The sequence below is a fragment of the Austrofundulus limnaeus genome, unplaced genomic scaffold, assembly GCF_001266775.1.
Source record: "Austrofundulus limnaeus strain Quisiro unplaced genomic scaffold, Austrofundulus_limnaeus-1.0 Scaffold330, whole genome shotgun sequence".
NCBI classification, from domain to species: Eukaryota; Metazoa; Chordata; class Actinopteri; order Cyprinodontiformes; family Rivulidae; genus Austrofundulus; species Austrofundulus limnaeus.
Genome location: NW_013952732.1, coordinates 18,431 through 30,936, shown reverse-complemented (window position 1 = coordinate 30,936; position 12,506 = coordinate 18,431). Strand labels below are relative to the sequence as shown.

General features: G+C 41.2%; 1 protein-coding gene across 1 annotated transcript in view; it reads right to left on the bottom strand.

Moving 5' to 3' along the window:
* Positions 1-10,055: 10,055 nt before the first annotated feature.
* Positions 10,056-12,506, bottom strand: part of med30 (mediator complex subunit 30) — a 12,365-nt gene continuing 9,914 nt past the window's right edge. Inside the window, exon 4 of the mRNA XM_014022466.1 lies at positions 10,056-10,315. Within this exon, the coding sequence (XP_013877920.1) occupies positions 10,118-10,315 (198 nt within the window). The 3' untranslated portion in view covers positions 10,056-10,117. The remainder of the gene's footprint in view (positions 10,316-12,506) is intronic.

The following is a 12,506-nucleotide window of genomic DNA, read 5'->3' as shown; positions in this document are numbered from 1 at the left end:
AACTCAGTTCTTGGACTTATTTGATTGACAGTCCATTACTCTGCCTGAGCTATGAAACGAAATACATCACTGTTCATTACTTGCAGCAGTGAGTCGATTCAGTCAACGTTTTTTTTTTCCTAAAATAATATCTACTTTCTGTATTTCTAAAGGAAATATTTGAAGCTGAACCAGCTTGACATATCAGCTGGAGAGTTGGCAGCGTGCTTGAACTTATCTTTTCACTCGTGCATCAATCTCCTCACTCTGTCAGCAATCTGTTACAGAAAGCATCCAAACCTTCCATGCTCCAGCTGAATTTCATCACTTTTTTTGGTCATTTCCTTCAGGAGACACTATCTGAAAGGAAACGTCTTCTACAGGTGTCTATAGATCTATCAGTACTCTTTTCATCAGTCTGTATTTTTCTTTGTTCATCAAAAACAAACAGATTTTCCGCACATTTATTTCAAATGCGGCTCAGATATTGCCTCTGACTTGCATGTTATTTTCCCCTCTGTTGTTTTTGTCCTTTACCCTCCACTTCACAAATCAACCCCCTCTGACAACACGGCTCTGTTTGGTCATCCATCCATCTCCAAAACCCTTTTCCCACATGAACAGTCCATTTCTGTCTCTGCCTTCACGCTCTCTCTTCACCACTCCTCCCTCTGTCACAAATATTTCATTCTCTACTCCATCTGGCTTTTCATGGAATGATTTCTCAGGCATTTAGTTCCCCTCCCTACTGTTATCTCCTTGACTTTTTTTATTTTTTATCTCTCTCTCTCTCTCTCTCTCTCTCAGTTCGCCCTCCTCTCCCTCTCGTTCAGCACCGTCCTATCTGGCTGAACTGACGGCAGCAGATGTACCCAGGCCTCAAACATCTGCTTCCCATGTCCTACTCTGCTGATCAGACTTACCGCTTTAACTCCCCAAGGCTTGACGTTCTCACTGCTGTCGTGCAGCTGGCCAGCTCGGGCATAATCACGGCCAAAAATGTTGCACACACACGAGGTAAATGCAAAACATCCTAAACAAACCTATCTCTTAAAACGTAACTATTTGTCTTTGAGTAAATAAAGCAGAACTGGTGAAAAAAAAAACCATTATATAAATGTTGCTTGATTGGTTTCTTCCAATGTGTCTGCTGCTGTTTAATCAGCGGCGGTGAGTTTCCAAGGCTACGGAGGGTTGTTTACACGTCAGAGAAGCTCAAGCCTGCAAATGAGTTGGAAAGGAAAGACGTGGGGAGGGCAGGGAATTCAAATCATTCCTTCCAGTTTCATGAGAAACGAAGGCGGCCCCAGCCAAACGGAGGAGATAAGACTGAAGCAACTAAGTAGACGACGGCGGGAAGGGTTTGATTGAGAGAAGGCCGTGGAAAAATAAAACCTGAGAAACGTCAACGCAGCTTTTTATCTCCTCCCTGAGATCCACGGTAATAAAAACAGGAGGTTCCTCCTGCCTAGAGCAATATTCCCAAGCAGTATATAACAGTCATTCAATTCTTTTTGAGTTCTTATTTAGATTTTCTCCAACGCTGCAAATTGCATTTTGGGTTTTATTTGGTTACTGTTTTCTCCCTGAAGTGGAGCCGCCAGGATCAGATGTTAAACGAGAGTGTTTTACATCTGTACGTTTGTTGTTGTTTATTTTTCTCAGGTAGAGAAAATTAAAAACTGCTTGTTGTACATTAGCCCTTCAAGTTAGTTACACCTTTAACTGAGTTTGCAGAGACTGCAAAAGAAAAAAAAATGCGCAAGACCAAGAAAGCAGTCTTGGACATTGAGGAGACTGGATTTTATTTCTAGATCAGTCAAGACGTAGCCTGGTTAAAACCCACCCCTTGTCCTTCCCTTTGCTTCGCACCAAGGTCTGGACTCTCGATTATAGAGAAGTGATTATTGCTGGAGGCGTGGCCTCTGTTGAAGTTTAAAATGATTGGATCGGTTGGTATGCGTGTCAGCTCCACTCTGAAGGAGGCTAAGCTAAGAAGCTAACCGGAAATTGCGAGTGCTGTAAACAACCCTACTGAGAGGAGAGAAGTACCGAGTCAAACAAGACGATTGTAAATGAGAGCTGCTGCTTTGTCAGACAAATTTTATATTGTATTTTCATTCACTTCCTCCACTGCCATTGCTAAGCTACAAGCGGACGCTGCACAGAAAATTAACGTAGTTCAAAACTCCGCCTTCTGTTCTCTGATTGGYCCAAACAAAATTCTCCTGAAGAAATCCCAGACGGAGCAGTGAAGGGAAACTAGAATTAAGCAGAACTGTGTAGGAAGGCAAAGGCCAAGCTAATCAAGACAACTGTGGAAATATCACTAAATTGTCAGAATATTGTCCAGTTTATTTGTTAACATCTTTGCTTTCATTGAATGTAAAACTCGTCACCAATGATGTATTTTTGTTACCGGCTGTCACCCATCCCTGCCCCACTTCACGGCACTCCAAGAAAGTGAGCATTAATGTCTGGACATGGGAGACGATGTCTGAAGTATCTTAAATCTTAAAGGATATATTTTGTAAAACCTCAAGCAGAAAGCGTACAGCGACTAGTTAATTCTGACGGCTTCACTTTCAGAGACAATTGGGACTGCGTCAAACTTTATCACTTAGAAAGGAAGCACAAAGAACGAGGCTTTGTGTAAGTAATGTTAGCAAAGCTAGCTGGCTAACATTAGCAATCTGCCTGTAGATTTAGTCAATATAATCTTCACATACTAAGTTAGTTAGTATACTGTATGTTTTACTTTTTGTTTTTCCTGGTCTTGGTCTCTACTTGGTCTCAGCCCTTAAAAGTCTTGGTCTCTACTTAGTCTCAGCCCTTAAAAGTCTTGGTCTCTACTTGGTCTCAGCCCTTAAAAGTCTTGGTCTCTACTTGGTCTCAGCCCTCAAAAGTCTTGGTCTCTACTTGGGTCTCAGCCCTTAAAAGTCTTGGTCTCTACTTGGTCACAGCCCTTAAAAGTCTTGGTCTCTACTTGGGCTCAGTCTTTAAAAGTCTTGGTCTCTACTTGGTCTCAGCCCTTAAAAGTCTTGGTCTCTACTTGGTCTCAGCCCTCAAAAGTCTTGGTCTCTACTTGGTCTCAGCCCTCAAAAGTCTTGGTCTCAGCCCTTAAAAGTCTTGGTCTCAGCCCTTAAAAGTCTTGGTCTCTACTTGGTCTCAGTCCTTAAAAGTTTTGGTCTCTACTTGGTCTCAGCCCTCAAAAGTCTTGGTCTCTACTTGGTCTCAGCCCTTAAAAGTTTTGGTCTTGTCTCGGTCTCAATAAACTCTGGTCTTGACATGATCTCGGGTTAGGGGGTCTCAACGACGACGATGAGATAAATGGTCTAGTATTAAAATTAAACCACTTTTCATAAAGATCTATTTTCTGTCACTCAAACCTCTACATGAAAAGGATGTATTTTATTTCTTTGCATAAACACGGTTCAGTATTTCCTTGAATATTTGACATTTTAGACCAAATATCTGCAGGTTCCTGCTGCTTTCTCTGCCAGCGTGGTCGGATTTATGGGGAAAAGACGGAGCTTCTTTTGGACCGGACTTCGTGCGGTCGGGTTCAGGGTTAACCTGCTGTGATGTTACTGTAGCGTTAACATTTAAGAGCAGCCGGGGGAAGCTGCATCAAGGCTCACAGAAATAACCAGTTCTCATCTCTGCTGCTGACATTCCTGACCTTGAACCATTGCAGCTCTGCACACACAGAAAGGACTCACAACGGCTTCAGCTGACACTGCTGGTCATGTTTGTAAAGAATTTTGTCTTTTTTTTTTTTAACCGTCACATAAACTCTATATGTAAAAGATAAAAACTAACGCAGTTTATCTGAATTCCTGCCATGTTTCAGAGGTTAGACCCACTGAACTCTGCTGGATGTTTGCTTCGCCAGATTTCACCGACCCAACGTTGATATCTGCACGTAATGATTTCATGTCGACTTGATGGGCCCGTTTCCCAGAGAAAGATTAAACCTAATCCTGGACTCAAAATAATCTATGACAACAAATGTCAAAACATCAAGGAGGAGGAGTTTCAGCAGTAAAAAAAAACAGCTTTTTCCCTTTTTGACTAAGGTCAAAAAAGCATTCATTTATGCCTTTTTGTTCATTTTTTACAATTTCAACATTGACTAAATGAAACGCTGAAATCTGTAGTGTTTTAACAGAAAACTCGTTCCTCACCTTCAGGTTCACCTTGCTCTGCAGCAACACTGTGCAGAGAAGTTCATTCAGTTAAAGCTGCACTGAACGTCATTGTGCACCGAAATTACATTCAAATCATCGCTTTGACATAAAATCACTAAAAAGTCACTTTTAAAAAGCTTGGTTCACAACAAACAATCTGAGATCCCAAAATTTCACGAGATCGCCCGAATAGATTAAACCATAACATAAAACAATTTTAGTCTAAAACTCTGGCACGAAAAAACTGCTTTTTTATGTTTTTTATTCACTTTTGAGGAAATAAGTACATAAAAATCTGATGACCAGTATTTACATGGAACATTTCAACAATTTAACAAGGAGACACCACAAATTATAAACAGTCAAATTGATAAATGATTTTTTTTTTCATTAAATCATTTACAGTTAGTATAACACAGACTATCACAGCCACTAAACTTGCTACCGGAGAGAATTGGGGGGTTGGAAAGAGCAGCTGCTGCCTCTTATGTTRGTAAAAGTCTTACGCTCAGTGATTTCTAAGCTCTGATAATTATTTTATTTCTAAAGCGGGTTTTGCAGTCATCATGATTTGCATATTTATATATCTGAAGTCACAGAACGAGGAAGAAACTGCACCTCAAGTCATTTTGAGGCCAAGGGAGGGTTGTATTTTCTTGGCATAAACCTAGAAAATGTGAAAATATTAGAAAAAGTGCTTTAATTGAGGTAAAATCTAATTAAATACAAAAAAATAATACATTTAGGTCAGTCGTTTGTTGTTTAAATCAACTAAATTATACATAAAATTAGTCTCTGGAGGAAAAAAATGCCTCTAAAATGAACATTTACTGGCTGAAAGTGAAAAGTCCACTGYTTCATGCAGCACCATCAAAGCTCTGACGTCTCTGAAAGCAGCAGGACATGAGGTCTTTTTTTTCTGTCTGCAGCCTTTGATTTAAAGTGTCGCCCTTGAGCGCGACTGTGATTATCAAATCAAGTGCAAAAGAGACCGAGCTTTAAAAAATAAATAAATAACTTCACACAAAGCAGAGCGGCGTCAGTTAAACCGGTCCTCTGTGACGTTTGTGAAAAGCACAAATCATGTGTTTAACAGCCGAGAAACGCTGCAAAGAAAATGCTTTTGTATTAAAAATAAATATAAGTTCACAAAGAAAGCAGATGTATGCATGTGGCATTTACGCCGCTACATCAAGATGGACTGTTATTTAATCATTTCATCGTAATCCAAAAGTATTTTTAGGGGATAAATAATAATTATTAAATTCAAACCATCTGCTTCTGGCTGCAGGAACAAACTGAGCCGTTCTGTTTGGTCACTGCTTGGCACACGTGTGAACAAAGCTGTTTTTTTAACTAACAAAGGGTGACGTTTAAAACACTACGTTCTCTCTTTTTAATCTGACCTAAATGTCCCAATGCATGTTTCAGTAAATATCTGAACCAGAACAGCAGATGGACCTAAAGACACCAACGGAGTCGACTCGTACTGGTCCCTGGATTTAAAACAAGGCTCTGGTTTTTATGGTTTTGATACCATTTATTGCAATAAATATTATACTTATTAATGAAACTAGCTTTTTTTAAAGTGATACATATCGCTCACCAGGGCTGTGTATTGGCAAGAACACAGCGTCACGATATATCGTGATATATAGCGGGTAAAATAAGTATTGAACACGTCACCATTTTTCTCAGTAAATATATTACTAGAGGTGCTAATGACATGAAATTTTCACCAGATGTCGGTAACAACCCAAGTGATCATACATACAAAGAAATCAAACCATAAATGTCCAGAAATGAAGTTATTTGTAATAATGTGGAATGGCACAGGGAAAAAGTATTGAACACACTTACTGAAATTTATCTAATACTTTGTACAAAAGCCTTTGTTGTCAATGACAGCTTCAAGACGCCTCCTGTATGGAGAAACTAGTGGCATGCATTGCTCAGGTGTGATTTTGGCCCATTCTTCCACACAAACAGTCTTCAAATCTTGAAGGTTTCGTGGACCTCTTCTATGAACTCTGATCTTTAGTTCTTTCCATAGATTTTCTGTAGGATTCAGGTCAGGTGATTGGCTGGGCCATTCCAGCAGCTTTAGTTTCTTTCTCTGAAACCAACTGAGAGTTTCCTTGGCTTTGTGTTTGGGCTCATTGTCTTGCTGAAATGTCCAGCCACGTTTCATCTTCATCATCCTGGTAGATGGAAGCAGATTTTTATCAAGAATGTCTCTGTACATTTTTCCACTCATCCTTCCTTCAATTATTTGAAGTTTGCCAGTACCATATGCTGAAAAACAGCCCCACACCATGATGTTCCCACCTCCAAACTTCACTGTTGGTATGGTGTTTTTGGGCTGATGTGCAGTGCCATTTGACCTCCAAACATGATGTGTATTCTGGCATCCAAACAGTTCAATGTTGGTCTCATCTGACCAGACTATATTCTCCCAGTATTTCACAGGCTTGTTTAAATGTTGTGCAGCAAACTTTAAAGGAGCTTCAACATGCTGTTTCTTCAGCAGTGGAGTCTTGCGTGGTGAGCGTGCATACAGGCCATGGTGGTTCAGTGCATTACTTATTGTTTTCTTTGAAACAAACGTACCTGCTAATTCCAGGTCTTTCTGAAGCTCTCCACAAGTGGTCCTTGGCTCTTGGACAACTCAGAAATCTTGTGAGGAGCACCTGGTCGTGGTCGGTTTATGGTGAAATAATGTTCTTTCCACTTCTGAATTATGGCCCCAACAGTGCTCACTGGAACCTTCAGAAGTTTAGACATTCTTCTGTAACCGATGCCATCATTATGCTTTGCAACAATAAGGTTGTGAAGGTCTTGAGAGAGCTCTTTACTTTTACCTATCATCAGATGGTTCTTGTGTGATACCTGGCCATCATTTGGGACTGAACCAGCTGATATTAACTTGCACTGACAAGGGGCAGGCTTGCTTTCTAATTACTGAGAGAGTTCAGCTGGTGTCTTGKCTTTCCATGCCTTTTTACACCTCCCTTTCTTCATGTGTTCAATACTTTTTCCCTGTGCCATTCCACATTATTACAAATAACTTCATTTCTGGACATTTATGGTTTGATTTCTTTGTATGTATGGATCACTTGGGTTGTTACCRACATCTGGTGAAAATTTCATGTCATTAGTACCTCTAGTAATATATTTACTGAGAAAAATGGTGACGTGTTCAATACTTATTTTACCTGCTGTATTACGTTACTGTAAGCAATGTGAGCTTAGAGATGTAGAAGAGTGCTGAATAAACGTGTGTGAGAGTATCCAGGTTGGATATAGTTCAGTCCATCTTTTATCTATTATTATTATTTGTAGTAAAAAATAAAAAAATATGCTTGTTCAATTCTTTTTAAAAATGTTCAGTTCTGGCGATCTCAGAACCCTGTTTGGTGTTTTCTGACCCACTGGCTCAATAAGGCTCAACATATGAAAATACCTCTAAATAAATTTAGCGTATTTTTACAGTTTTCTTCTGAAAAATCAGTTTGCGAGTCCTGGAGGCAAAGAAAACCTGGGTTTAATCCTAAAGAACTAAAACATATTTCTAACAGCTTTGTTTCCTTGCTTTTAAAAGTTTCATTAGAGGGCACGTCAGCCATAATAACATCTCTGTGTGAAGCTTCACCTCACATCGGACTCCCGTGACATTTCTGCCTCGACTGACACGAGATGTCAGTTTGAAGAAAAAAAAAAAAAAAAGCTCCCAGCACGGCACTTCAACAACACAACTTCTCTATAAGAGCTGAGAAAAAAATAAAAATAAAAACATGTCTGACAGTAAATAAATCCCCAAAAAGCTTATAAATCTGCTCGATGAAACTACACTTCACTTACAGGAAGCCAACCAGCTGTCTCCTCGTTATCAGTTTACAATCAGTGGATGAGACGGAGGACAAACTTAACACGTTCATGTCGAGCAGACGGTGAGACAAACTTCAAAAAGTCCACGAACCATCCCCACAGACTGTGGCTGTGTCCAAAACGACAGGCCGGGTCCTCCGSAGGACCCAGACTACCCGGTCTCGGCGGGCCGGGTCCTTGGTAGACCAGGAAGACCGGAAAAAAAGAGTCTGTGAATTTGGACGGTCTAACCTCCCCTCCTTACCCTGGCATACGTCTTGTCACCTAGCAACTGTGACGACGCTAAACAAGCAAACTTAAATCAAAACTAGAAAAATATCAATACATTAGCATTATTAATATCACAAAACTATAAAATTAAGTTAAAGGTAACATTAGAAGAACTAATTGACCCGCTGTAGGTTCATGTTTATTTCGCGTTTTTTTATGACGAAAAAATAATATTTAAAAACATGTCCATACAACCGCTAATTTTTTTTAATTTTTATATCACCATATTTTTATTTAAAATGTATTCTTTTCTCTCGCTTCGTCCGCCATTACTAGCTTAAAAAAATCTCCGGTCGGGCAGCAATGCATTATGGGATACGCTGGGCCGGGAAGGATCCATCAGACCTGTCCTTCGATTCGGGCCAAAGGAAGGACACATTTGTCAGCTGCATCGGAGGAGTCTTCGGTTTTGGACGTCCTTCGTCGCGGTGCTGTGACGTATGTGGCCGACAAATTCGACCTTCGGAGGACCCGTCCTGCCGTTTTGGACACAACCTGTGTCATACAGACACACTTCAAGATTTTATTTCCTATTCAGGATCATCTCTGTTCCAATCGATGAAAATCCTCCTCAACACAATTAGCATCAATCTGTCCTAAAACATGCAGATCTTCTCAACACAAGAATTTTATTTTTTAAACAAATCAGGGTTTTTGTTTGTTTGTAAAAACTTGACTTCAAATTAAAAGCTCATCAAGTGAAATGATGATGAAAACTGGGACCTAAAACACCAAACAAACTTTTCTAAATGCGACAGAAAAAGTAATATTTGACTGAGAATAAAACTATATTTGTCTTAAAACTTCTTAAAATGTTTTACTAAAATAAACACTTTTAAATCCTTCAGTTGGGTCTATATAAAGACGAACATTGCTTTGGTCTGAAATCCTCCTTATTGCAGCTCTTTCACCCCTTTTCTGAGGTGTGTCTCAGATCAACTCGTTTTGAGGCTGCCTCTTTAAATTTAAACGAGGCTTTTCACACCCCGCCCCCCTCTGCCTTGTTCAGCCATTTCTGTAGGTGTTTACGACTAAATATCGGCGCGGAAAGTTGCTTTAAGGCTTCAGCATGGTCGCTCAGCAGCCGACTGGACGACGCGCGGTCACATGGTTGGTTTTCGCACACACCTTCCATAGCCCCTGAGTCACACTGTGCAGCGCTCCTGGGAAACTCCTCCCACTGCGGTATACGTCACGGGGTTTCTTACAATGGAGTCTGAGACCAGTCACCTGATGTTATTTGTGCTCAAATCTGTCCCGGTTGAAGCTCCACAGTTTTTAAATCAGACATATTCCTCCGTGTACATCAAATACAAGCAACCAAAAAGGGCCTTAACGAAGAGGCATATAGATCAACATACAAAAGTAACTAGATGTAGGAGCATTGTCATGTTTGGTAATGAAAGTCACCCAGTATTTAGATAAAACATATTTTGGTGCCGTGTAGCTTTGAGTGCTATAAGCTCCAACGTGTTTTTAAGCTTGTTGAACCAGAGACGTTTTCATCAGCGAAGAATTGGCAGAAAACATGGTGAAAGACTCACTGCTTTGCTACGTCAAACTAAATAAAAATTGAGTAAAACACTGGGGACTGAWAAAAATGCAATAATTGTCAGCTGAGAGGCGGGGTTTGTCATGCACCTGACCATGCAGCCTCAACAAAATGGTTGAGTTTAGCTACTTCATTAGCTGTGCAATCCAAAAAAAAAAAAAATCAAACACAAGAGATATTGTCTTAAACCTTCTGAAGACAGATATTTTTATTTTTTATCTACTTTTTAAAAATTATCCTATCTCCTCCTGTTTTTGTCAGCACAGAGTGAAAATCCAGTCAGCGATGCTAACGGCGTCGTGCTACGAAAAGTAAAGAAACACGATACCTTGTTGACTTCCAGGATTTCTCTCCTCTCCTCGCTGCCGAGGTGGCCGTGCCCGCCTGAACGGTCCTCATGTTTGGAGCCGTCATCCTCCACAAAAGGGATCAGTTGCTGCAAGGGACAGAAAACAAAAAGCACAACAACGGTAAGGAAACACCTTCCTCAGATGAACAGCAACATCAGTCCTGCTTTTGTAACAACCTGCACTGTTTTGATGCTGCTGCCTTCACTGAACACGATCTGTACTCACTAAGTGCTTGTAAAGCTCAGATTTACGTGTTTTCAACGAATGAACCCTTTCTGCTGTCTTTGGGATTGTTTTTTTTTCCCTTTCTTCAAATCACGAGGCGAGTCGACTCATTTCTCTGTGAGAGATGGGAAACGGGGAGAGAAACAGACAGAGAGTGAGAGATTAATTCATTTTTAAAAGCCCCGTGTGCTTGACCTTGTCTGCTTGACACCACAGAGAAGCTGATGTGTTTGAGACTTCAGGGGGGAGGCTGCTAGGTTTTCTCCTACTGCCCCCTGGTGGTCTGAGCAGGAACATCATGAAGGACTGATCTCTAAAAACATTATTTAACACTAGTTTAAAGAACAAGAGCTTKTATCAGATAACCTGAACTACAAGAGTGAATAAATTTAAAAACACTACACCTTATCTTTTCATTTTCAAAATAAAAAACTAAAGACCTCAAAGAAACTCAGAACACAAGTTAGCTCTAGAGATGTGAGATTTCATCAGATGAATTAGAGCACAACTCAAGGCCCGTGGGCCAAATGTGGTCTTGAAATGTCTGAAAAATAAGCTGTTTTAAAGCTAGCATTGTTGCTGCGTTCCAGTAGTCCTGGGAAGTAGTAATTTCCCAGTTCCCATTGGTAGATTTAAACTGGAACGCCCTTAAACTGGAACGCCCCCTCCAGTGGTAATATTCCACTCGTAAAGTGGAAGAAATTAAACTGCCCCCAGTTTCGATTTCAAAGTGGCGGCTACTCGCAGCTTTAGAAACTCCGTAACTTTTACTATTAATGATCTTGCTTAACTTTTCTGTGCAATTCTGTACGTGTTAAAATCAATGTTTATTTGCACGACGTATGTAGGAGGGCTCTCTTTTTGTCCTTGTTTACATTGTAGCAGTGTTGCAGCTAGGTTAGCGGCAGCTGGAATGCAGTTTCATATGGTTTGTTGGGAAATGACGTCACTACTATTTACCAGTTCCCGAAATACGATGTAAACAGAACGCAGCATGACTTTAAACTACATCTCCCATGTCAATTATTTTACTCGTGAAATTATGGAATCCCACCACTAGGTGGAGGAGCACAGGGTTCAAAAGAAGCAGACGAAGTTCACTGTGAAAAATCTATTTCGCTGATTTGGCTAATTTTGTTGCGGTCCAGTTGTTCTGGGAAGTGGGATTTTCCTACTTACAAATCTAAATTGGAATAACTCTCCAGTGGGAATCCCTTGTTGGAAAGTGGGAGAGTTCAGACTCAACAGCTCAACAGTAAGTAAAGCTTTTACTTTTAATATTATTTCTGTTTTATTTGTTTCACATTTAGTCAGTGGTACACAGTACTTTTCAGTCTTTATAAGAAAACACTGTTTCTATGCAGGAAATACCACATAGAGCTCAGTTGTTTGTTAGCGGCGCTCAGCTAAAGCAACAAGAAGAGGAATGTTTTTTTCGAAAGTTAAACACAAAACGTTAAATTTAGAGGGCCATGAGTTTGACTCTCCTGGTTTAAAGCTCAGAGTGCTTCAGGGGCGACTCTACGTTTCTTCGAGGGGCGACTCTACGTTTCTTCGAGGGGCGACTCTACGTTTCCTCCAGGGGCGACGCTACGTTTCCTCCAGGGGCGTTTCCTCCAGGGATGACGCTACGTTTCCTCCAGGGACGACGCTACGTTTCCTCCAGGGACGACGCTACGTTTCCTCCAGGGGCGACGCTACGTTTCCTCCAGGGGCGTTTCCTCCAGGGACGACGCTACGTTTCCTCCAGGGGCGACTCTACGTTTCCTCGAGGGGCGACTCTACGTTTCCTCGAGGGGCGACGCTACGTTTCCTCGAGGGGCGACGCTACGTTTCCTCGAGGGGCGACGCTACGTTTCCTCGAGGGGCGACGCTACGTTTCTTCGAGGGGCGACGCTACGTTTCCTCGAGGGGCGACGCTACGTTTCTTCGAGGGGCGACGCTACGTTTCCTCGAGGGGCGACGCTACGTTTCCTCCAGGGGCGACGCTACGTTTCCTCCAGGGGCGACGCTACGTTTCCTCCAGGGGCGACGCTACGTTTCCTCCAGGGA